The following is a 27641-nucleotide window of genomic DNA, read 5'->3' on the forward strand; positions in this document are numbered from 1 at the left end:
TACTGCTCACATCGGCACCGGTGCCATTATGGAACCAAGTTCCAGTACCCAGCTCTACCTGGCACCATTACATGTTTGCCTAGAGCTGGGATTTGAGCTATTAAGGGGCCCAAATGTCCAAGTATTGACCTACCAATGGGGAGAGAACGCCAACAAATAGGGCAGATCAATGGAGAGATTCTCTACAAAGTGGGTCATCACAATAAAAAAAATAAAAAATAAATAAAAAACGCCAAGTACATCGACGAGAAATTCACTGTGGACATTTTCAACCGTGTAAAAAGATCAATAGGCTGGCAAATAACACAGATCAATCCTAACCAGTGAGTGCTCTGGACATAATTTTCGCCCATAGCGAGAATAACGGGTTCTGTGTGAGAGAAACACTCAAATCGAAGATGTGAAGTCTCCTCTGAAAATTGTCACATGCATGTCTCTCTTAATGATCTCTAGATTGGGATTAATCTGATCTAATTATATGGGGCTGTCACACCCCGCCTCGGGTGAAGGTAATGTAACCTTTTCAAACCAAGGATGGCAAGGTTGGTCACAGTTTACAAACATTTTTTTAAATTCAGATTTATTCCATCGAATAAGTGTCATATGTGGTCCCAAGAATGCAATGTACCAAAAATGAAGTGTTTTATCAAGATAATTGTGCTGAACATTGATGTGATCGCATGTTTGATACCATTTCCAATATTTATATTGGATAGTTTGCATTTGTTGCCTGCCCCGCTTTCTAAAATTAGACTTGATGAAATATAATTATTGAAATTCTTCAGAATTACATCCATCCATCCATATTCTTCCGCTTATCAGAGGACGGGTGGGTGGCAGCCTAAGCAGGGAAGACCAGACTTTCCTCTCCCCAGCCATTTCGTCCAGCTCCTTCCGGGGAGATCCCGAGGCGTTCCCAGGCCAGCCGGGAGACATCGTCTACCCAACTTGTCCCGGGTCTTCCCCGTGGCCTCCTACCGGTCGTACGTGTCCCAGGGGATCCCGAGGCGTTCCCAGGCCAGCCGGGAGACATAGTCTACCCAACTTGTCCTGGGTCTTCCCCGTGGCCTCCTACCGGTCATACGTGTCCCGGGGGATCCCAAGGCGTTCCCCGGCCAGCCGGGAGACATAGTCTTCCCAACGTGTCCTGGGTCTTCCCTGTGGCCTCTTACCGGTCGGACGTGCCTAGGGAGAAGTTCGGGTGGCATCCTGACCAGATGTCCGGACCACCTCATCTGACTCCTCTCCATGTGGAGGAGCAGAGGTTTTACTTTGAGCTCCACCCGGATGCCAGAGCTTCTCACCCTATCTCTAAGGGAGAGCCCCGCCACCGGGCAGAGGAAACTCATTTTGGCCGCTTGTACCCGTGATCTTGTTCTATTGGTCATAACCCAAAGCTCATGAACATAGGTGAGGATGGTAACGTAAATTGAGAGCTTTGCCTTCCGGCTCAGCTCATTCTTCACCACAACGGATCGATACAGTGTCCGCATTACTGAAAACACCACGCCGATCCGCATGTCGATCTCACGATCCACCCTTCCCTCACTCGTGAACAGTACCTGTGATCTTATCCTTTTGGTCCTAACCCAAAGCTCATAACCATAGGTGAGGATGGGAACGTAGATCGACCAGTAAATTAAGAGCTTTGCCTTCTGGCTCAGCTCCTTCTTCACCACAACAGATCAATACAGCGTCCGCATTACTGAAGACGCCGCACCAGTCTGCCTGTCGATCTCACGATCCACTCTTCCCTCATTCGTGAACAAGACTCTGAGGTACTTGAACTCCTCCACTTGGGGCAGGGTCTCCTCCCCAACCCGGAGATGGCACTCCACCCATTTACGGGCGAGAACCATGGACTCGGACTTGGAGGTGCTGATTCCCATCCCAGGAACGCCACCCTTTTCCAGGATTTTTTCAGAAATACTAGTTTCCTAGGGTTCCGTGCTATAGATTCCGACACGGTCATCCATGAGGGATATCAGCCAACCGATTATATGTATAAACTACTGTTGTCTCGATATTAATATTTTGGTGCCGGTACCAAAATGTATTTCGGTCCTTTTCGACATGTATTTTCCGGGCGAGCAGGGATGATTTTATTCAAGAGAACATGCAATTATGTGGCAGGCGGGCTGTAAAAGATAAGCTAAAGTGCTATTGGGCTTGTTAGGGAAGAATGAGAAATACAATTAGGGTAAGTGTTAGAATAAGTGGATAAGGCCTCACAGGGCAGTCGCACATATATGTTCGCCGTCTCTTTCAGGCTGTCAGCGTGTGAAAAAAGCGCTGCAAATTAAAAATCCATCAGCCGAGCTGCAGGAGGTGAAAGAAAGCCCAAGCTGCACAGTTCTGTAACGCCCCAGCTCAACGTGCGTCTCTAAATTCACAGGGTTGTTAGAATCCTTTGTATTTTTTTCATGAAATAAAGTCACCTCTCCAACATTGGGAAACATTTTCAACGACAAATTAAGACTTATTTTTTCACCTTTGTAATTGCCTCAACTCTTCTTTTTTTTGCTGCTAAGGTATTGCCTCACACTTCTCTAGTAGATAGTACTGAAAAAATGGGTGTGGTGGGCGGTGTGGTCTGCGGGCCTGCCGCGGAGCGGGGTGCGTAAGGACCAGCCTCGAAGCCCGCGGCAGGTGAGTAGATTGCCCAGCTGGGACTGGTTATCTAATCACTTGTCTCCTTTATAAGCAGCAGCCGGAACGAGACCCGTTGTTGGAGTTGAAGTTGCTGGCGAGCAGACACAGTTGATTGACATTGCCGGAAGGAAAAAGCCACAAAGATAGAAAAGTTGTAGAGTGGAGTGTGGTCCTGGCGTGTGTGCGCTCACAAAAAAAGACATTGTTGCACCAGATTACCAGGCTCACGAGGGGGTTCTTTTATGGTCAGGAGGACCCACGTGACATGGGTTATACTTGTGGAGCGCTTTTTTACCTTCAAGGTACTCAAAGCGCTTTTCTAAATTCACCCATTCACACAACCATTGATACAATGATCGCGGGAGCTGCCATTCAAGGCCCTAACCGCCACCCATCAGAAGCCAGGGTGAAGCGTCTTGCTCAAGGACACAACGAACGTGACGAGGTTGGTAGAAGGTGGGGATTGAACCAGGAACCCTCAGGTTGCTGGCACGGCCACTCTTCTAACCATCCCCAAAATAGCAGACTAAGTTAGACAACAATATCAGTTCAGATCGAGAATAGAAACTATTAGTTGTGGCGGACACAGCAGGAAAATACAGGGGTGGCTCGGTTTCTGATGGGTAATGGTAATTTTTTTCAGAGAACACCACGGGAGCTCGCCACTTTTCAACCAGTTCTTTCTTGAATGGATTGATTAAGATTGGACGAAAGAAAACAATAAATATGGCACAAACTTTAGTCTAATCCAAGGGAGCAGAATTTTTAGTGATGGTTTTGTTAAACATTTGTTTGATATTATTTTTTGATGTTTAGTATTTCCGGGGGCAGCACGGTGGAACAGAGGTTAGTATTTCTTTCCTCAAAATACGAAAGTCCTTGGTTCGATCCTGCACTTGGGAGCTTTCTGTGTGGAGTTTGCATGTTCTCTCCGTGACTGTGTGGGTTCCCTCCGGGTACTCCGCTTCCTCCCACCCCTTGTCTGTCTATCTGTGTTGGCCCTGCGATGGAGCGACTTGTCCTGGGTATACCCCACCTTCCGCCTGAATGCAGCTGAGATAGGCCCCAGCCCCCATTGAGACCCCAAAGGGAATAAGCGGTAGAAAATGGATGAATGGATGGATGGATGAATGTGTCTAACTGGATGGATGGATGGATGGATGGATAGATGAATGTGTCTAACTGGGGCTGCTGAAATTACCCCCCTTCCTTCAGAAGCAGCCTCTGTGATGTAACCAAGGACCTCCCAAATCAATAGAGGAGCACGTGGGACTGGACCTTAGAGTGTTTTGGAGATTGTAACTGAGTGTGCAGCCCCAAACGTCTCTCCTCATTAAGCCGAATTGAACTCTGTCTCTGCATGATTCCTTGCTTCTTGTCCCACCCGACACATTCCAACTTTTACAAAGCAATTAACTGCCTGCTGCCACCTACTGACATGGAGTATTTGTTAGAATAATTATGTGTAAGTTATCACACAACTCTTATGCTTAAAGGCCGTTGCTATAGTTATTATCAGTTGTGCTGAAGTTGTACTTTTCTATCTGTGCAAAGGGACAACTTGCGAACTTGGATTGTCGTCGTCTCTTATCAGTGTTCTTGTCCAGAACATCGAGTACCGTTATGCAGACAAAGCAGAGACAGGGCGATATCACGAGTGTCAGGCCCCAGCACCTGTCACGACCCCAAAAAGGGACAAGCAGTAAAAATGGCTGGATGGATGGTTTGTTAAAACATTCTCCACCCTCTGCATCAGGGGATTTACACATTTTTTACGGAACCTAACACAATTTGGACCAAGTACGACCGACATGGGAATGTTGTAAAAAGCAAGCATAAAAGTAGACCAAAAACATTTAAAAGTGTCAAGAAATAAAACTTTACCATGAATTGATTAACGTGGACTTAAACAAGTTGAAAAACGTATTCCGGTGTTACCATTTAGTGGCCAATTGTGCTTCCCGGGTTGGGAAGGAGACCCTGCCCCAAATGGAGGACTTCAAGTACCTCGGAGTCTTGTTCACGAGTGAGGGAAGAGTGGATCGTGAGATCGACGGACGGATCGGTGCGGCGTCTTCAGTAATGCGGACGCTGTATTGATCCGTTGTGGTGAAGAAGGAGCTGAGCCGGGAGGCAAAGCTCTCGATTTATCGGTCGATCTACATTCCCATCCTCACCTATGGTCATGAGCTTTGGGTTATTACCGAAAGGACAAAATCACGAGTGAGGGAAGATTGAATCGTGAGATCGACAGGCCCCCCCGCGACCCCGAACAGGACAAGCAGTAGAAAATGGATGGATGGATCGATGTTTAGTATTTCCCATATCATTAGTATTTTATCTCGTTTCTGAGTTCCTAATACACATTTTTGCTTAAAGTGTTTTGTAAACCACCTACTCGGGGATTCTGAATAAAAGAATACGAGCAAAACCTAAAATAGTTAAGCTTTTACCAATCATAACTGAAGCTTTTCCTTACACGACATTGAGATCCGTAGTTATATTTTGATAAAGACACAGAAAACCACGCATGCCCATATCTCACAACATGGCAACAAACACAAAAAACATTCATGGAGTTCGGTTCTTTTATGAATTTATTATAGGTCTCCCAAACATGTGAAGCTTGTAGCCATCCACAAGCTTCTGGTTGAATTTTTGGACACTCCTCTTCAAAAACTTGGTGCAGTTCAGTTGATTTTTTTTTCTTTTTTTCACATAGACTTGTTTCTTCAGCATTGTCCACACGTTTAAGTCAGGACTTTGGGACGGTCATTCTTAAACCTTCATTCTAGCCTGATTTAGCCGTTCCTTTACCACTTTTGACGTACGTTTGGGGTCATTCTTCTGTTGGAACACCCAACTGCGCCCAAATCCCCATCACCGCGCTGATGATTTTAGGTTGTCCTGAAGAATTAGGAGGAAATCCTCCTTTTTCATTGTCCCATTTACTCTCTGTAAAGCACCAGTTCCATTGGCAGCAAAACAGGCCCAAAGCTTAATACTACCACCACCATGCTTGACGGTAGGGATGGTGCTCCTGGGATTAAAGGGCTCACCTTTTCTCCTCCAAACATGATTGCTGGGTATTGTGGCCAAACAGCTCAGTTTTTATTTTATCTGAAGGTGTTATCTTAGTCCATGTGATGTCAATTATTGGAAACTTAAGAAAGCCATGACATGATGTCCTATACATATATGTCTGTAATAACTATATGATGCAATGACTGAAGGAATTGCGTGTAAATGCTCCAATGCTGAATTTGAACTGAAATCCGGGATTTTTTTTTTTTTACAGCTGTTGAAGTAGAGCACACAATTCCCAAACAAGTTGAATATTTTGAAAATGGAATAGTTTGAATAAGATGAAAAATGTGGCAGTTGTGAAACTTTGAAGAATGTCCCATTGGTTGCAATGGGAATTTCCCCAAAAAATGGGAATTTTGAAGAAAGAGAACATTTTTGAAACATGAATGGTCTGAATAAGTTGAAAGGGTTGGTGTTGGAATTTTTCAAATGTTGAAATAGTGTAATGTTGAATTGAGAAATGGTATTACGGAATCCCGGGTTCAAAAAACAACTTTTTTTTTTGTCTTGATTAATAGGAATGTTTTGAAGGTGGAACGGTTGAAATCCATTGAAAATTGGGGAAGGAGTCATCGCCAGAAAAAGGGTGGAAATAGGGCTTTTTTTAACTTGGAAAAATGACAGTTTGACTTTTCAGAATGGTGGAATGTTTTGAAGGTGGAATGGTATGAATCTGTTGAAAAATGTGGAAATGGTGGAAGTTTAAAAAAATTGTGAATTCATTTCGAATGGAAAAAATATCCCAGAAATATGGGAATTTTTGAAACTTGTCAAGGGAAAGCCTGCTATTTTTGAATAGGCTAAACAGTTTGAAGTTGAAACGATACGAATAAGTGAAAAATGGAGAAATCTGGAGAGTAATAATAATAATAATACTTTTAAATAGATTAATTTTGGTGTAGAAAACCATATGTGTGAATGCTTTGGAGCATATATAACTAACATACTGGAACAATCCAAACTTGGACATTTGACCATCAATTCAGACTATACAGTAAGTTGTATAGTTTGTGTAGTACTTTAAAGATCATTACAGTTGTATGTAATTATCCAGATGCAAATGCAGCATTGCACGTTTTTGTTTTGTTTAGGACATATATTGATTCATGTTGGTGTCTTAAGTCGCCCTGCAGCTTAAAAATGTAATTGATAATTAATCTTCGGCCAGTCATTCTTTGCATCTGCACAAATACATTCTTGGTCGTAGCGTCTTGAATCTAAGATCATTTTTTGATGCTGTCTGCTATTTACCTTCAGCATAGCCATGAAAGACGTAGTGTTTCTAATCAATGTCAATATTAACGTGGACATCACTAGAAACAAATAAGCACCAACCCCCCAGTTTCCAGAGCCACATGAGGATTGACCAATCATGTACAGTCATGGTCAAAAGTTTCCATACACTTGTGAAGGACTTAATGTCATGGCTGTCTTGAGTTTATAATAATGGTGGTAGTATTATGCTCTGGGCCTGTTTTGCTGCCAATGGAACTGGTGCTCTACAGACAGTAAATGGGACAATGGAAAGGGAGGATAACCTCCAAATTCTTCAGGACAACCTAAAATCACCAGCCCGGAGGTTGGGTCTTGGGTGCAGTTTGGTGTTCCAACAGGACTATGACCCCAAACGCACGTCAAAAGTGGTAAAGGAATGGCTAAATCAGGCTACAATGAAGGTTTCAAAATGGCTTTCTCAAAGTTATCTCACATTAGGGCAAGGAAAAACTCACAACCCAGTGGGATGTCAAATCATGCCCATACTGATTTTACAATCAAACCCAATCTGTTTTTTTACAACCAGACCATTCTTGGTCCTTAAGAACCCATCACAATGACATAAGGTTATATTTTTTAAGGAGGGTATAATCTGCAAATGTACCTATTTTGACTTTCAGTGGAAACGAATCCATAAAGTCAGGTCAAAAAGGTACTATGATTCAATTATATAGCTGCCTGATTTATAGCTCTGTCTTCATCACTTACAAAACTGTAAAGAAGCAGCCAGTAAACTCCTAATGATGTCACCGATGAGTTCCCAAGGTCTCACCCTTCCGCTGTATGGACCATTCAGCATTAATGATGCCATCACAGATGTGTAAGTTACCCATGGCTTGGGCACTAATACACCCCCATACCATCACAGATGCTTGCTTTTGAACTTTGCGCCTATAACAATCTGGATGGTTATTTTCCTCTTTGTTCCGGAGGACACCACGTCCACAGTTTCCAAATATAATTTGAAATGTGGACTCGTCAGACCCCAGAACACTTTTCCACTTTGCATCAGTCCATCTCAGATGAGCTCGAGCCCAGCGAAGCCGACAGCGTTCCTGGGTGTTGTTGAGGAATGGGTTTTGCTTTGCACAGTAGAGCTTTAATTTACACTTACAGATGTAGCGACCAACTGTAGTTACTGACAGTGGTTTTCTGAAGTGGTCCTGAGCCCATGTGGTGATACCCTTTACACACTGATGTCGGTTTTTGATGCAGTACCGCCTGAGGGATCAAAGGTCCGTAATATCATCACTTACGTGGAGTGATTTCTCCAGATTCTCTTAACCTTTTGATGATTTTACGGACCGTAGATGGTGAAATCCCTAAATTCCTTGCAATAGCTCGTTGAGAAATGTTGTTCTAAAACTGTTCGACAATTTGCTTACAAATTGGTGACCCTCACCCCATCTTTGTTTGTGAATTACTTAGCATTTCATGGAAGCTGCTTTTATACCCAATCGTGGCACCCACCTGTTCCCAATTAGCCTGCACACCTGTGGGATGTTCCAAATAAGTGTTTGATGAGTATTTCTCAACTTTATCAGTATTTATTACCACCTTTTCCAACTTCTTTGTCACGTGTTGCTGGCATCAAATTCTAAAGTTAATGATTATTTGCACAAAAAAAAAACGTTTATCAGTTTCAACATCAATTATGTTGTCTTTGTAGCATATTCAACTGAATATGGGTTGAAAATTATTTGCAAATCAGATTATTCCGTTTATATTTACATCTAACACCGTTTCCCAACTCATATGGAAACGGGGTTCGTATGCTAGATCCACTATGGACTGGACTCTCACTATTATGTTAGATCCACTATGGACTAGACTCACAATATTATGCTAGATCCACTATGGACTTGACTCACACTATTATGTTAGATCCACTATTGACTAGACTCTCACAATATTATGTTAGATACACTATGGACTGGACTCTCACTGGACTATGTGTAAAGTTCTGTATTTTAATGGAACATATAAAAGGTTGTTTACTTGAGTCATATTGCAGTCTACATGTATCTGTTTTGTGTAAATGCCGTCATTGTGCAGTCCACACATATCTCTTATGTTTGACTGCCATCTACTGGTCACACTTATCATTACACCATGTACCAAATAAAATTGCTTTGAGGTCGGTAAGCAAAACCAGAATAAATCCGTACATTAGACTCACCGGGTCGCACTGTCCAGTTTTGAGGATTTTAAGTGCGCCTTATAGTCCGGAGAATACGGTACCCACCCCTACTAGTGCAGCTGCCACCACAGTGAACATGGCATTAAATACATTTCTTCACTTGTACAGAGACTTTATGGACGTCCTGTATTTTTTATTCATGAACACACGAGTGAGACTTTGTCCGGGGGAAGTTGATTGTCACTATTCTGTCAACTCCATGCAAGTGCGAAGCGTAGGTGTGCCTGCGACAAAGAGTTTTCTGCTCAGCTGACAGCTCCACAATGATTTCCACTCCATAATGTCGGGCAATTAAATTCACATATGGTGTCTAAAAATGTCAACAGAGCTACCCAAAAAACTCTTGTTACTTCTTTCATTTTGACGCACTTGGACCTACCGGAAGCTTTTCTCGCCATCTAAAGAAAAGCTCCTTTTCGTTGTCAAAAAAAACAGTCACCTTGTTGTAAGCAACACACCTGAATATATTGTAGGCTACGGGGTACGCTCCACTAGGGCTATTCCACTAGACAGTTTTAGAGGCCACATTTCCAGGATCAGTGTCCGAGCCGGGTCCGCATTGCCAGCGATAAGTCAGACCTGTTTCCAGTGAGGGTTGGACTCCGCCAAGGCTGCCCTTTGTCACCGATTCTGTTCAGAACTTTTATGGACAGAATTTCTAGGCGCAGTCAAGGCGTTGAGGGGATCCGGTTTGGTAGCTGCAGAATCAGGTCTCTGCTTTTTTGCAGATGATGTGGTCCTGATGGCTTCATCTGGCCAGGATCTTCAGCTCTCACTTGGATCGGTTCGCAGCCGAGTGTGAAGCGACTGGGATGGGAATCAGCACCTACAAGTCCAAATCCATGGTTCTCGCCCGGAAAAGGGTGGATTGCCATCTTTGGGTTGGGGAGGAGATCTTGCCCCAAGTGGAGGAGTTTAAGTACCTCGGAGTCTTGTTCACGAGTGAGGGATGAGTGGATCGATGCGACTACTTCAGTAATGCGGACGCTGGATCGATCTGTTGTGGTGAAGAAGGAACTGAGCCGGAAGGCAAAGCTCTCAACTTACGTGTCAATCCATGGTCATGAGCTTTGGGTTATGACCAAAAGGACAAGATCACGGTTACAAGCGCCCAAAATGAGTTTCCTCCTGGGTGGCGGGGCTCTCCCTTAGAGATAGGGTGGAGAAGCTCTGTCATCCGGGAGGATCTAAAACTAAAGCTCCTCCACATGGGGAGGAGCCAGATGAGGTGGTTCGGGCATCTGATCAGGATGCCACCCGAACGCCTTCCTAAGGAGGTGTTTCAGGCACGTCCGACCGGTAGGAGGCCACGGGGAATACCCAGGAGACGTTGGGAAGACTATGTCTCCCAGCTGGCCTGGGAATGCCTCAGGTTCCACTGGCAGGAGCTGGACGAAATGGCTGGGGAGAGGGAAGTCTGGGCTTCCCTGCTTAGGCTGTTGGATTCCAGAACATTAAGGACCTGGGTCCCAAAATTCTACCTTTACTATTATGTTTGAGAACCAGTATTCTCTCTTGTAGATATGTTTTTGGTCTATTTCTTTTGTCAGTCACACATTTTAGTGGATGGTGGCCCCTGGCTAAATTGGTGCCCTAAGCAGAATTTCGTACTATTTGACTCAAACTTCAGCGCGTATTTTGGATTTAATTGGGAGATATTTTTTGATGAAATAAAAACAAATTTAACATGATTTAAATTTGGGGTATAAACTACAGACTGTGGTGAATTAGGTCGGCTTTGTCGCATGAAAAAGCCTACAATTTTTGGTTGTTTTCCGCTCCGTATGCTGAATGGCAATATATGATATATATCTTGTTTTTTTTCCCGTAAAATAAAAACAAAACACAAACCAGTCCTAGTTACCTGAGATACTAACAATGTATCTGACAATAAGAATGTCATTATTTTGACTTAGTAAATATTGACTTACTAAGACAAAATAATGAAGTCATTTTATTTTTTTGACTTAGTGAATATTGACTTACTAAGACACAAATTAAAATTAATTAAAATTTAAGAACTTTGTTTAGTCATTCTATTTACCAAGTCAAAAAAACGAAATAATGTCATTATTTTTGACTTAGTAAATATTGACTTACTAAGAAAAAATAATGACATCATTTTATTTTTTTGACTTAGTGAATATTGACTTACTAAGACACAAATTAAAATTAATTAAAATTTAAGAACTTTGTTTAGTCGGTGGCTCTCTGTTGTTAAGGCCGCTGCCTTAACAACAAAGCGCTGCGGGAAACCCTGTAGTACATTTGGCTTGAAAAACATTCTCAGTCTGTATTACCACTTGCATCAAATTCCAAATGAGCTATAATTGGCAAAAAAATTACAAAGTTTTCCAGTTCGAACGTGCAGCAAAGCTGGGTCGGCCGGGACAGGCTTCGAGATCAGCGACAGGTGATTAGATAAACACTCCCAGTTGGATCATCGACGCACCTGTCGCAGATCTCGAAGCCGGTCCTGGCACACCCCGCTTCGTTGCAGCCCGGCAGGCCACGCCCCCCACCACAATTGTGTTTACAAATTAATGTTATCATAAATGTGCCCGTTACTACATTACATGTATACTTACATCATGTATATATGACCCTAATGGAAGTCCTTGGATGTTTTTTTACGGTTGGGAGAGTGGCCTTGCCAGCAACCTGAGGGTTCCTGGTTCGATCCCCACCTTCTACCAACCTTGTTAAGTCCGTTGTGTCCTTGAGTAAGACACTTCACCCTTGCTCCTGATGGGTGGTGGTTAGGGCCTTGAATGTGTGTGAATGGGTGAATGTGTAAATAGTGTTGTGGGGGGGGGGGGCATGGCCTGCGGACCTGCAACGACGCGGGGTGTGCCAGGACCGGCGCCGAGATCAACGACAGGTGATTAGATAAACACTCCCAGTTGGGTCATCTACGCACCTGTCACTGATCTCGAAGCCGGTCCTGGCACACCCCGCTTTGCTGCAGACCCGCAGCCCACGCCCCCTCCACAAATGTGTTTACATATTAATGTTATCATAAATCTGCCCGTTACTACATTACATGTATACTCACATCATGTATATATGACCCTAATGGAAGTGCTTGGATGTTTTTGCGTGGTTGGGAGAGTGGCCGTGCCAGCAACCTGAGGGTTCCTGGTTCGATCCCCACCTACCAACCTTGTTACGTCTGTTGTGTCCTTGAGCAAGACACTTCTCCATTGCTCCTGATGGGTGGTGGTTAGGGCCTTGCATAGCAGGGTGAGGGGAGCTGTGAGCATTGGGAATCATTTTTGGTGATTTAAACTGTTGTGTCCTTGAGCAAGACACTTCACACTTGTTCCTGATGGGTGGTGGTTAGGGCCTTGCATGGCAGGGTGAGGGGAGCATTGAGCAGCTGGGAATCATTTTGGTGATATAAACCCCCAAGTCCAACCCTTGATGCTGATTACCGAGCAGGGAGGTAATGGCTCCCATTTTTATAGTCTTTGGTATGACTCGGGTTTTTAACTCACGACCTAATGATCTCAGGGTGGACACTCTAGCCACTAGGCCACTGATTTATTTTTCATGAACCGCAATTACACGGCTTGTTCCCCTGCAAAGTGTTTTAGACAAATAAACAGAATTAGCTAAACAAAGCACATTACTGACCTAAAAGTTAGGTTCTTTATTCACATTCCAGAAATTATTAATATGACAAGATCAAAATCTGCACATTTCAAAAATGTTTTCCCTGATTTTACATTTGGTCTGCTTTTTAGGTTTATCTTGGTCTTCAGCTGCTTGGTTCTGTCTGTCTTCTCAACCATTCCAGCTCATCAGGACTTCTCCTCTGAATGTCTTCTCATTCTGGTAAGAACAAAAAAAAGTCTCTCTATATCAAACCAACGCAAGGAAATAAATAGACCTTTAAATGATCACTTAAAATGGACCAATCACCATTGTCACCTACTATACCGACTGATTCGCAATATTTGCCAATCAAAAGGCTGCTCTCTAGTGGGTTCTGCGGACCACCACACACTGCCGCGAGAGCCCGGATTTCAGGGTACAACTTTTTCCTCAGTCCGTCTCTCTCTCTCTCTGGCTCCCACTCCACCTCTAACTCCGTGTCTCGTACCGACTTCTGCTAATAGATGTGTGATGATGTAAATGATGTGTGGTTGTATTGTATATTAAGTATGTGTTGGATTAATTGCAAATAAGTTATGTAATTTTTATTCAAATATGATTGTTTGCTTATGCATTGTGTTAGACAATCTGAAGAGAAACAAAACTTGGCTTTAGATTGAACTTATGTTGACCTGCCAACCTCAAAGACGAGTTTGCAGATGAGACAGAGCAACACAGGAAGTTACTGTATCTATTGTATTTGCATGTGTTATGTTCTCAACATAGGTGTTATGTTTCCAAAACAGCTGTGAATACCCCTTCTCCCTTAGTACAGCTGTGTGTGTGTGTGTGTGTGTGTATGTAATGCAGGGCCTCCCAAATGAATTAAAAGGCGAGGGGAGTGTGAGAAAGGTTTCATAGTGAGTTGGAGCCTGTGACTGACAAACTTTCTCCAGATCACTCTCCTCGTACGAGAAAAGCAATCACTGGTTTGTCTTCTATTCTCTCTTTCTGTGTCTATATAATGTCTCATGGTATTTGACACTGACAGTATGTGTCCATGGAAGGGCATTTTATGACTTTTCTTAATTTGATTACAGGATTTTATTGTCATAATTTTATTGTCACAATTTTATTGCGTGATTTTTGTGTCCCTTTAATTTAAGTAGCCAGGGACTGCAGATGGAACTTAGCCATTTAGCTATAATCTGGTACAGAACATATCCGTCTTTGAGCTTGATGTTTCTGTGCATTGTCCCTTCAAATAAAGACTAGACAAATAAAGTCGACAGGTGGTTAGATAACAAGGCTCACCTGGGCCATCCACTCACCTGTCCTTGTCTTCGAAGCCATGTATACTTTTGACCCAGCAGATTTGCTCACATTTTCAGTAGACCCATAATAAAGTCATAAAAGAACCAAACTTCATGAATATTTTTTGTGACCAACAAGTATGTGCTCCAATCACTCTATCACAAATAAATAAGAGTTGCAGAAATTATTGGAAACTCAAGACAGCCATGACATTATGTTCTTTACAAGTGTATGTCAACGTTTGACCATGACTGTATATATTTTCTGCTTAACAGAATAACAATAAACATCTTTCTTGAGCAAAAGTCTGTTGTGTGTGTGTGTGTGTGTGTGTGTGTGTGTGTGTGTGTGTGTGTGTGTGTGTGTGTGTGCGTGTGCATGTGTGCGTGTGTGTGTGTGTGTGTGTGCGTGTGGAAATATATATTTGTATATATACATATATACATATATATATATATATATATGTATATATATATATATATATATGTATATATATATATATATACATACACTTACCGTATGTATAAATACATATATACATTCTATGTGTATATACACAAAATAATGTATACGTATCTCTACATATTCATATACTGTATAAGTTTGGTCAGGACAAGAGACTATTTCATCCCTACAAGCCTGTTTTTGCTGGTTTCTCTTTTCTTCAGGGGATTTTATAAAATCAAGTGGTATATATTTTATAAAAATCCCCTGAAGAGCAGGGCAACCTGCGAAACAGGCTTGTCGGCATGAAATAGCCTCTGTGTTTTTTTTTCCCTGACCTAACGTATATTCCGCTCTACCCCTGTATTGAGCACTGTATAACGGATAAACCACAGTAACCCTGACTATATATATATATATATATATATATATATATATATATATATATATATATATATATATATATATATATATATATATATATATATATATTAGGGGTGTATCGGTACACAACAATTTAGGTTCGGTACGTACCTCAGTTTAGAGGTCACGATTCGGTTAATTTTCGGTACAGTAAGAAAACAACAAAATATATTTTTTTTAGTTATTCATTTACCAAATTTGCAAAATCTTCAATATTTTTCTTAGTGGAATATTTGATGTGAAGTAATGGGAAACATGGATAGGTCAATAGTTCATAATAACATTGATTTCGATTCAATATTATGTTTTGAGCAATGACAGTTTGAAATAAAAAAAAACAGCTTTGTTTTATTAAAGTTAAAGTTAAAGTACCAATGATTGTCACACACATACCAGATGTGGCGAAATTATTCTCTTCATTTGACCCATCACCCTTGATCACCCCCTGGGAGGTGAGGGGAGCAGTGGTCAGCAGCGGTGCCGCGCCCGGGAATCATTTATTGTGATTAGTCAACATTGCAACTTTTTATAAATTACATTTAACTTTTAAACTTTTTTATTTCACTTTTGTTATGTTTTTGTTTATTTTAATAGTATTTTAAGAATGTGCTGTGGGTGTTTAAAACATTAGCAAATGGCCTCCGGGGCACACTTTTGACACCCCTGCTATAGATAATAAAAAATAAAATCTGATAAATCTATGGGTAAAAAGCAGAGCCTGGCGACGCATGTGCGTTTATCAAAACTCTCACGCTCTCTCTGTCTCTGCCCCCTCCTCACGATTGCTGCTGCGTTTTGTTTTTAGATAAACACCCCTTCTTAACCCCGAACGTACATTGAAAGTACATGCAACCCTAACTTAAAAAGCCGGACATTTGAAGCATTTAAGAAACTCCACCCGCACAGCCCCACAAAAGAGGACATATCCGGTGAAACAAGGACGGATGGTCAGTCTATCATAGCCCGGTCGCTGCTAGCATGCTGTGTGTTGTGCCTCATTGTTTACACAACGTGCGGTACGCTACTTTATATGTCCGTTTGGAAATTCGTTCGGTACACCTCCGAACCAAACCGAAACCCCCGTACCACACTTTTAAAGAACATATTGTCATGGCTGTCTTGAGTTTCAACAATGACCCCAAACACACGTCAAAAGTGGTAAAGGAATGGCTATATCAGGCTACAGTAAAGGCTTTAGAATGGCCTTCCCAAAGTCGTGACTTAAACGTGTGGACAATGCTGGAGAAACAACAAAATGAGGCATAATAAAGTGTTATTCCACGACTTTATATATCGGTATCCGGTTGATATCGAAATCGGTAATTAAGAGTTGGACAATATCGGCAAAAAAGCCATTATCGGACACCTCTAATATGTATGTAATATTTGTTTATATACTGTACATGTGCATGTACTGGAAGCAGTATTCTTCAGCTCAGACTAATAACGCACTATTTATCAAACTTCTTGCAGGAGTTTGTCATGATCGTGGTGTTTGGGTTGGAGTACATCATCCGCATCTGGTCAGCAGGATGCTGCTGTCGCTACCGAGGATGGCAGGGGCGACTCCGGTTCGTCAGAAAACCTTTCTGCGTCATTGGTGAGTTATTAATGCACGCTCTACTCCATTCCTCTCAATAATACAAATACTCAGTCAGTCAGTTTCTTCTGCTAACCCGTTTTGCGAGCGCCGTTTTGTCCTCCTAACTTCAGCGGCCCTTGAACTCACAGTTGTGTGGACTGTTTGTCTACATGTACAACTTTCTCTGCCGCCGCCAGAGAAAGACGTGTTTCATGCCACTCCTTCGCAGTCTCATTTTGTCCACCAAACGTTTTATACTGTGCGTGAAGGAACAATGGTGAGCTTTGTTGACGTCATTGACTAGTTGGAGTGCTAATCAGGCATATTTTGTCACTGCATGCCTGCGAGCTAATCGATGCTAAAATGCTATTTCAGCAAGCTGCATATACATATTGCAACATTATGCCTCGTTTGTGGGTATATTTTATTTTATTTACTTACATCCTCTGGGTATTTAGTTTATTTTTCCATGTTTCATGACACATTATCTGTGTGTAATACTGGCTGCATTTCTTATAGTTGTTATTGTGCCGTGTTGTTCCAGACCACAGCAAACGTTGCCCAGCTTGCAAAGATTGTGATAGCCTGCACTTTATACTAAACATCTGTACTATATTCCAGGAGTTATCTCACCCTCTGAGTAGTCTTACTAATGTTTCCCAATGTTGTAAAAATGTGTGGAATAAATATTATATTTCAACATTTCTGTCAACGAAGATTTGCATCAGCCCGCGACACATAGTCATTTTGATAATAGGCTAACATAGCTAATTAGCTACTTACATCATGTGTTGCCTTCATTATAACACTTATATACAAACCCCGTTTCCATATGAGTTGGGAAATTGTGTTAGATGTAAAAATAAACTGAATACAATGATTTGAAAAATCATTTTAAACCCATATTCAGTCGAATATGCTACAAAGACAACATATTTGATGTTCAAACTGATAAACATTTTTTTTTTTGCAAATAATCATTAACTTTAGAATTTGATGCCAGCAACACATAACAAAGAAGTTGGGAAAGGTGGCAATAAATACTGATAAAGTTGAGGAATGCTCATCAAACACTTATTTGCCAAGCCACATTCAGCACGTGTTACAACAGCGTAGCTTCGTAAAAAAAGAGTGCGGGTACTTTCCTGGCTCGCCTGCAGTCCAGACCTGTCTCCCATGGAAAATGTGTGGCGCATTATGAAGTGCAAAATACGACAGCGGAGACCCCGGACTGTTGACGACTGAAGCTCTACATAAAACAAGAATGGGAAAGAATTGCACTTTCAAAGCTTCAACAATTAGTTTCCTCGGTTCCTAAACGTTTATTGAGTGTTGTTAAAAGAAAAGGTGATGTAACACAGTGGTGAACATGCCCTTTCCCAACTACTTTGGCATGTGTTGTAGCCATGAAATTCTAAGTCAATAATTATTGTCATGATCCGCTGCTCGGATCATGTCATATTCTGGTTTTGTTCCGTTTTTGTATTGTATTCTGTTGGATTTTGACTTCTTTAGTTCCTGGTGGCACTTCCTGTTTTGTTCTTTTGCCTTAGTTACGCATTAGCTTCCGCGCTATGCTTCCTTTGTTTGTTCCCTAGCTCACATGCTAGCACTTTTAGTTCTTTCTAGCTCCCATGGTAGTTCTTTTTGTTTTGCCTTTAGTGCCTTGTGCAAGTTTTTCTTTTCCTAGTCGGTTTTTTAGAGTATATATAAATCATCATTTCTTACCTTCACGCTGTGTCCTATCCGACTGCATCCTTGAGAGAACGAACCCGCACCATAATGCCAGCTAACCGTCACAATTATTTGCAAAAAAAAAAAATAAGTTTGAACATCAAATATCTTGTCTTTGTAGTGCAATCAATTGAATATGGGTTGAAAAGGATTTGCAAGTCAATGTATTCCGTTTATATTTACACCTAATACAATTTCCCAACTCATATGGAAACAGGGTTTGTAAGTCTTTTAGTTTTTTTGTTGCTCCTGACAGATTACTTTTTTGTAATTGATATGGGTTTTTCAACATTTTGGGTTGCCGACTCCTGCCCCCTAACCCCTCCTTTTTATGCCTGCTGCGTCGTTCAGTCCTTTTCCTCCCAGTACAGGACGGCAGCATCAAAATGTGGAGTCGTGAGCAAAAATTCCATCGCATGCGACCGAGCAGAGTATGTGGCTGTCACTGAGAGATGCGGTCGAAGCTCATAAGACAAAAATGCATTTGCGTAATGAGCTCGCATCAATGGCTTTGTATTTTTTCCAATATTAAGACATGTATCCGCGGCTTCTTGGAAAACCGGACATTCCCAAATAATTTTTTTAGATCTTTAAGATGGAAAGTGTAACTGCCATTATGATGTGCAGTGATGTTTTTTAACAACTGTAAGTCTTGAACTACACAAAGTATTTCAATGGTTGGAATTCGCGCTTATGGATGATATACTAGTTACTATGGTTATCTAATTAGTTGCTATAGTCATCTAATTACAAACCCCGTTTCCATATGAGTTTGGAAATTGTGTTAGATATAAATATAAAGGGAATACAATGATTTGCAATTCTAAAGTTAATGATTATTTGCACAAAAAAAAATGTTTATCAGTTTGAACATCAAATATGTTGTCTTTGTAGCATTGTATTCCGTTTATATTTACATCTACATTTACATTCCCAACTCATATGGAAACAGAGTTTGTGTGTATATATATATATATATATATATATATATATATATATATATATATATATATATATATATATATATATATATATGTATATATATATATATATATATATATATATATATATATACTATAAAAACAGTACCACTTTTTATATTTTCCTTTGTTTTTCTTATTGTAGCCACATTGCGGTTAAAATTTTGGAGACTTGTGTATGCGTGTGCATGTTAATAAATAGATAAATAAAAATACCAAAAAAAAAAAATATATATATATATATATATATATATATATATATATATATATATATATATATATATATATATATATATATATATATATATATATATATATATATATATATATATATATATATATATATATATATATATATATATATATATATATATATATATATATATATATATATAAGGCACGGACAGATGTATGATTTTTTTTCAGAAATAATTACTAAAACTATATGCTGTATGATGCTATTATGATTTTCCCCAGTTTTAAAATATAGCTTATGGTGTTGTACTGTTTTAAAAAAAACCAAAATGTTTTCTCATGTACCCTTTTAGACATCATAGTGCTGATTGCTTCAGTGGCGGTGGTGTCGGCAGGCAGCCAGGGCAACATCTTTGCGACTTCAGTCCTCCGTAGCCTTCGATTTCTGCAGATCTTACGCATGGTGCGGATGGACCGGAGAGGAGGCACATGGAAGCTGCTTGGGTCTGTGGTATATGCACATAGCAAGGTAAATGTATTTATTTTTTAATGTACTTTATTATACTGATTATAATCCCTCAATTTACACTCAACATATACAGGTGGTCATTGAGTTACGAACAGGTTCTGTTCCACGTAGGGCTGGGCGATATATCGATATAATCGATATATCGCGGGTTTGTCTGTGATATAGAAAATGACTATATCCTGATTTTCAAGTATACGTTCTCACGCAGTTCCTTTTAGCTGCGGGCGTTACACTACAGGCTCTTCTCACTCTTTCTTGTCACTCCTTCTCACAGAGACATAAAACAAGCGCACCTTCCTACATAAGTCACATACGTATACGCCCTCGCAGAGCAGAGAGGTAGCGGCATGGGTGATTTTCGCATGGGTACGAGTGGTAATACGAGAGAAAGAAGGCGTGAATCTGGTAACAAATGAAGGAAGAATTAATTCCCAAGAAAAACTGTCCGACAGGTCCATCGTCTGACGGTGGTTTGGCTTCACGCGGAGATGTTGAACAGACAACTGTAATATGTCAAGTATGCGGCAAAAGCGTTGCTACAAAAAGTAGCATTACTGATAATATGTAGCATCATTTGAAAAGTCACCTGCTAGAGAATGGCGAGTGCTTACTCCGCATGTCAACATCTCCATTCACATATTTAATGACCACACACCATACACCCTATAAGATATATACAGTAAGATGTCCGGGTCCACTGGACCCGGGGCTATTAGAAGTGTAGAAATTGAAGTTCTGTGTACCACACACACACACACACACACACACACACACACACACACACACACACACACACACACACACACACACACACACACACACACACCCACACAGCAGGCCTAGACAGGAGGAGGACAAAGTGTAGGTACACAGAACATCAGAGGGTGAAATGTGTGAGAAAATGAGAGCAGGCAGTGTTGACAAACAATGTTGCAACCTTGTGTGGGAACCGCAGGTGGAGAAACACAAAAGAAGAATCCCTGTGGAATGCAGAAACTGGCAGAGAAATTTCCGGTGCAACGTTCATATTGTTGTTACACAGCCAGCGTTTGTGGGTATGATAGACCCGTTGCATTTTGTGGCTTTTAATATCTTACAATCAAATACTTTTATTTTGAAATACTGAACAGATGTTTATTGGAATAAGGTAAACATCTGGGGTTAACGAGGACGGCATGGCTCAAGGTTCCTGGTTCCGATCCCCGACTTCCACCACCCCAGTCGTGTCCTTGGGCAAGACACTTCACCCTTGCTCGTGGTTAGGGCCTTGCATGGAGTGTGTGAATGGGTGAATGTGGAAATAGTGTGAAGTGCTTTGAGTGCATTGCAGGTAAAAAAAAATTGCTGTACAAGATTACCATTTAAGACAGGGATGTCAAACTCATTTAAGATCGGGGGCCATATGGAGAAAAATGTACTCCCTAGTAAAATCAGCGCACAATAACTTAAAAATAAAGACAACATCAGATAGTTTTCTTTGTTTAAAAATGAATGTTGTTGTTTTTTGACACTTACAGGTTGGGGTTAATAGTATTCTATCTTTATCATTCCTTATTTATACTTTCTGAATAAATGATGTGATAATGTTCATTAATTTTCAATCTATTAAGATTAAAAAAAAATGATAACAAAATCAAATAACAGGATGTTATTTATGTAGTTTGATCGACTGGTGCACTAACATCATGTGGTTTATTTTGGTTTTACATATGTAGCTTCAGCTACAAAGATTACAAAGAATTGCTATGGTTACATCTAGTGGACACATTTGGAACAGCAGTTTCCTTCATTAAAAAATGTTGGCTCATTTTTATACTTGGTGAACTTAGATAAAAATGGGTCGTACATTTAACCCCTGATTTAAGATTTATACTAAAGTATGCAATTGACTATTTTCTCATGTACCCTATAAAAAAAGAGCAGCATAAAATAGAGAGTAGATCCAACAAAAAATACACATTATAAACAAAGAGAGGTCGCTAACATGGAAGCGTTCAGGTTATAGACAGATATAATTTCTTGCTGTATGGCGAGTGATTATAGAGCTGGGGGATTACAATTTGTGTAATACAATATATGAAACATGTCATCTGATTGGTGCCGAACGATTGTGAATTAAAACTGTCTCTGTCTACAGGAACTTGTCACCGCCTGGTACATTGGCTTCTTGGTCCTCATATTTTCTTCATTCCTCGTCTACCTGGTGGAGAATAAGTTCAACAAGGAGTTTGCCACGTATGCGGACGCCCTGTGGTGGGGCACGGTGAGTTTCGGAGAAGTAACTGTTGTGACCGTTCGCCGGATTCTCTACAAAGATGGTAATTGTGGGCAGGGCAGGAATTTTCACAGCAGCCACAACATCCATGGCTCTCATTGCCCCTGTGTTTGGCCGTGGGTGCATACAGACACACATTGGTGCGATTTTCATGTCAGTAAAACTCGTATTACTGTCAGGTTCAAACACTGATGACATCTATTAAACAGACAGAAAGCAAGGAATCTTGCAGAGACAGAGTTCAATTTGGCTCAATGAGAGACATTTGGGGCTGCACATTCAGTTACAGTCTGCAGAAGGGGCGGTATAGCTCGGTTGGTAGAGTGGCCGTGCCAGCAACTTGAGGGTTCCAAGTTTGATCCCCGCTTCTGCCATCTTAGTCACTGCCGTTGTGTCCTTGAGCAAGATACTTTACCCACCTGCTCCCAGTGCCACCTACACTGGTTTAAATGTAACTTAGATATTGGGTTTCACTATGTAAAGCGCTTTGAGTCACTAGAGAAAAAGTGCTCTATAGATATAATTCACTTCACTTCACAATCTCCCACCACGCTCTAAGGTCCAATCCCATGTGCTCCTCTATTTATTTGGGAGGTCCCTGGTTACATCACTGAGGTCGCTTCTGAAGGAAGAGAGGTAATTTCAGCAGCCCCAGTTAGACACAACATATGATTATTCAGAAATGCAAATGTGCTGACACTCGTGATATTGCCCTGTCTGTTACAATCCACTACATGGATCGTTTGTTGTTTGCTTTTGTGTCTGTTTTGAACACGTTTTGGACTCTGCCCATCCCGTTGCTTGTGCATTTCCTTGTTTACATTCGTCACCATGGTTTTCATCATCTGTTTCACCTTCACCGGCGCCAGGCGCACACGGGTATGTAATTATGATTTTGTATTTAAGCCCGCCTGCTACCTTTGTTTTGCCTGGACGTTTTGCTTGCTCAATGCAACAGTTACGTTGTGTATCCTCTTGCCCTTTTGTTTGTTCCTCGCTAAGTTTAGCTTAGCCTCCGCGCGCTTGGCTCGCGCTGCTTTGGACTCTGAACTCTGCCTTTTGCTAACAGTAGCATTTAGCTTCCCGTGCTATGGCACGTCTATATTTTACCGTTTTGTCAAGTGTTACTTTGTGTTTTTTTATTAAAACCTGTTCCTACCTTCATCCTGCTTGCTTCGAGTCTTTTGGCATCAAGAGGTGACACTCCTCGCGAATTCACGATGCGACCACATCGTAACTTCTCTGCTTTGTCTGCGTCACGGTACTCGATGTTCTGGACACAAACACTGATAAGAGACGACTGCAATCCAAGATTTCAAGTTTTCCCTTTGCACGGATAGAAAATTACAACTTCAGCCCAATTGATAATAACTATCAACGGCCTTTAAGCATAAGAGTTGTGTGATAACTTACACATAATTATTCTAACAAATACTCCATGTCAGTAGGTGGCAGCAGGTAGGTAATTGCTTTGTAAAAGTTGCAATGCGTCGGGTGGGACGACGATGGTTTGCTATGATCCCGATATGCAGACCAAAGCGGGAGACAGCGTGCAATTGAAAAGGTATGTAATCCTTAAACCAAAAATGAACAAAAGGGACACAAGGGAAAGGGAAAGGCAATGGCAATGCAAAACATAAGTAAAACTGAAATGGCTACAAAGTAAACAGAAACAGAATGCTGGACGACAGCAAAAACTTATGGCCGTCGAAGAGTATGCTATATCGGTCTGCCTGATTAATGGACATAATTTCTAGTTGCAGTCAGGGCGTTGAGGGGATCCGGTTTCGTGGCTGCAGGATTAGAGCTCTGCTTTTTGCAGATGATGCGGTCCTGCTGGTTTAATCTGGCCAGGATCTTCAGCTCTCACTGGGTTGTTTCGCAACTGAGTGTGAAGCAACTGGGATGAAAATAAGCACTTCCAAGTCTAAATCCATGGTTCTCGCCCGAAAAAGGGTGGAGTGATCGCCGGGTTGGGGAGGAGACCCTTCCCCAAGTGGAGGAGTTCACGTACCTTAGGTTCTTAATCACGATTGAGGGAAGAGTGGATCGTGAGATAGACAGGCGGATAGGTGTGGCTTCTGCAGTGATGCGGACCCTCCATGGTGATAAAGGAGCTGAGCCAGAATGCAAAGCTTTTAATTTACCTGTCAATCTGCATTAATATCCTCACCTATGGAAATGAGTTGAAGAAGATGGATGAATATACTGACTGGGCACTAGATGTCAATAAGATCACATGAATGTCCTCTAACAATATATTATTTTCAAAAATAGCAGGTGTACAAGTGTGTAGTAGGGCCCAACGTAACATTGTGAGCTTGTATATCTGCATTGTTCTGGCCAAGAAAAATCTAAAAAAAAAAGATGCTTCCATCCATCCACACATCTTCTTCCGCTTATCCAGGGTCGGGTCGCGGGAGCAGCAGCCTAAGCAGGGAAGCCCAGACTTGCCTCTCCCCAGCCACTTCGTCCAGCTCTTCCCGGGGGATCCCGAGGCGTTCCCAGGTCAGCAGGGAGAGATAGTCTTTCCAAGGTGTCCTGGGTCTTCGCGTGGCATCCTGAGCAGATGCCCGAACCACCTCATCTGGCTCCTGTCCATGTGGGGGAGCAGTAGCTTTACTTTGAACTCCTCCCGGATGACAGAGCTTCTCACCCTATCTCTAAGGGAGAGCCCCGCCATCCGGCGGAGGAAGCTCATTTCGGCCGCTTGTACCCGTGACCTTGTCCTTTCGGTCAAAACCCAAAGCTCATGACCATAAGTGAGGATGGGAACGTAGATCGACCGGTAAATTGAGATCTTTGCCTTCCAGCTCAGCTCCTTCTTCACCACAACGGATCGATACAGCGTCCGCATTACTGAAGACGCCGCACCAATCCGCCTGTCGATCTCACTATCCACTCTTCCCTCGCTCGTGAACAAGTCTCCGAGGTACTTGAACTCCTCCACTTGGGGCAAGATCTCCTCCCCTACCCGGAGATGGCACTCCCCCGTTTTCCGGGCGAGAACCATGGACTCGGACTTGGAGGTGCGGATTCCCATCCCAGTCGCTTCACACTCGGCTGAGAACCGATCCAGTGAGAGCTGGAGATCTTGGCCAGATGAAGCCATCAGGACCACATCATCTGCAAAAAGCAGAGACCTAATCCCGCAGCCACCAAACCAGATCCCCTCAACGCCCGGACTGCGCCTAGAAATGATGCTTTCATAGTTGTTGATTGTTTAAACCAGAGCTAAATAATTGTGAATACTGCATTTGTCTCTGTAGAACAGTTAATTTAATAATGTTCGTTTGGGACAGCAATTGTTAAGGGCAGTCCCAAAGGCAGAAAAAGCCAGAGCACCGTCTTGTTCAATTACTTTTTTTCATCCAGCATGAAAAATCTGATGTTTTTTATTAAGATCATATTAATGTTGTTATTGAGGAATAAACGATTCTGTGACATATACAGGTTCATTTATTTATTTGATTGTATTGCATATTAAAAATGTAATCATCCTTAACCTTTAAGCTGCATTGATTATGACCGTGAACTTAATATCTGTGTTTCATTTGATGGCCTTGCCCTGACCTTTGTGACCTCAAACGGTTTACAACACCAAAAGCCAAGTTGCCTGGCCCATAAAATGACACAATTCCAGGCCTGAAATGCGTGACATCTCACATCAGCTCTGCATTTTTTTAAATGTTCTACTTCTTGTCTGAATCTCCGCATGAGCCTGTTTTCCCCTCACTCGTCGCTGATTGGCAGCATGGGCAAACCTGGTTGTGTTTGCTAATCAGGCTTTTATAAATGCCTGAATTACCCTGAATTAATTTACGTGGACCCCGACTTAAACAAGTTGAAAAACTTACTCGGGTGTTACCATTTAGTGGTCAATTGTACGGAATATGTACTGAACTGTGCAATCTACTAATAAAAGTATCAATCAATCAATCAATCAATCAATCAATCAATCAATCAATCAATCAATCAAACCTTTCTCGCACTCGAGTCAGGGCTCGATGATTACCTTATAATACTGTTAGCCGTAGGTGTTGCTGTTGGATTTACTACACATCCTATGTCTCATGCATCTTGGGTTCCCAATTACCGCAGCCATGTGAGTTATTGACAAAATCCTTGAGCCAGAAAGAAGTGAATTCGCAGAGATGCCAGTCGGCAACATGCAGCCAACATTTTGGACTGCACAGTTCCTGGAAGAAGGCCAGATTTGTGCAGTCCCAACCCAGGGCAAGCTTATTCCTTCTTCCTCAAGATCAGCCATTACCATTATCAGCTTCCAAGCTTTCCAAAACCCAAGTTTCGCTGGTGTTTGCTTCTCGGCCTATCCCTACGCCGAGGTTTCCCTCCAGTTTTGTCTCCAGTGGGTTTGACGCCACATTCGGTGCGGTTTACTGTGGGTCTGCAGCCGACGCCACCTCCAGTGCCGCTTCCTGTCGGTCTACCGCTGACGCTTCCTCCAGCCTTGCCTCTATTGGGCCAGGTGCCACGTCCAGCCTCGCCTCCATTGGTCCTGCTTCAAGCAACACATCAACTCCAGCGGGATCACTACCTCCATGACGGCCGACAAAGCGCCTGCTCCGCATTCAACCGCCACAAAGACTCACAGAGCACCGTGCCAATCGCCCTTTTCGTCGGCCGCAAGGACAGTCGTTTCTTGGATGTCGTTTCGCGCCATCACCAGCGATGACCGGGTCTCAGGTGTTTTGTGGATTTGGAAAAAGCATTCAACCGTGTCCCTTGCGAAGTCCTGGGAAGAGCACTCAGAGAATATGCTGTATCGGACCGCCTGATTGTTGCGATTTGCTCCCTGAATGATCAGTGTCAGAGTTTAGTCCGCATTGCCGGCAGTAAGTCAGACCCATTTCCAGTGAGGGTTGCCAGGGCTGCCTTTTGTCTCCGATTCCGTTTACATCTTTTAGAAGACATGATTCTACACTAAATAGAGAAAATAAAAATCGTATATAACTTCCGGGGCTAGGTGCTGTGGCCTGGCGCCAATAGCGTGTCCAATTTCCAGGGAGCACCACTGGGGTCGATGGCGGGATTAAAGTCGCAATTGCTCGGGGAGTTTCGTATCTGACAGTAGCGTGTCCCGAGAATCTTTAATCGTGTCTCCAAATAGCATACATCCTCCCAACACTATTATTAAAACATTATTGTGTGCAGACAAATAGCGTGTATTCTTTATTTTATATATATATTTTATACATGGACCGATACGGGTTGCCGAAACAGCAAGAGCTGTTTTTTAGACACAAGACATCACTCTAAGAAACAGCGACGGCTTTGAAGAAGGTTAACTATTGTCAGGTTCAAACACTGATGACATCTAATAAACAGATAAG

General features: G+C 41.9%; 1 protein-coding gene across 2 annotated transcripts in view; it reads left to right on the top strand.

Moving 5' to 3' along the window:
• The window catches only part of LOC133557244 (potassium voltage-gated channel subfamily KQT member 5-like), a 210463-nt gene that overhangs the window by 134281 nt on the left and 48541 nt on the right, over nt 1-27641 (top strand). For both annotated transcript variants that reach the window (XM_061907573.1, XM_061907581.1), the window contains exons 2-5: nt 12961-13051; nt 16466-16592; nt 19837-20012; nt 22150-22275. In XM_061907573.1, coding sequence (XP_061763557.1) covers nt 12961-13051; nt 16466-16592; nt 19837-20012; nt 22150-22275 — 520 coding nt within the window. The remainder of the gene's footprint in view (nt 1-12960; nt 13052-16465; nt 16593-19836; nt 20013-22149; nt 22276-27641) is intronic.

The sequence above is a fragment of the Nerophis ophidion genome, linkage group LG01, assembly GCF_033978795.1.
Source record: "Nerophis ophidion isolate RoL-2023_Sa linkage group LG01, RoL_Noph_v1.0, whole genome shotgun sequence".
In the NCBI taxonomy this organism is placed as follows: Eukaryota; Metazoa; Chordata; class Actinopteri; order Syngnathiformes; family Syngnathidae; genus Nerophis; species Nerophis ophidion.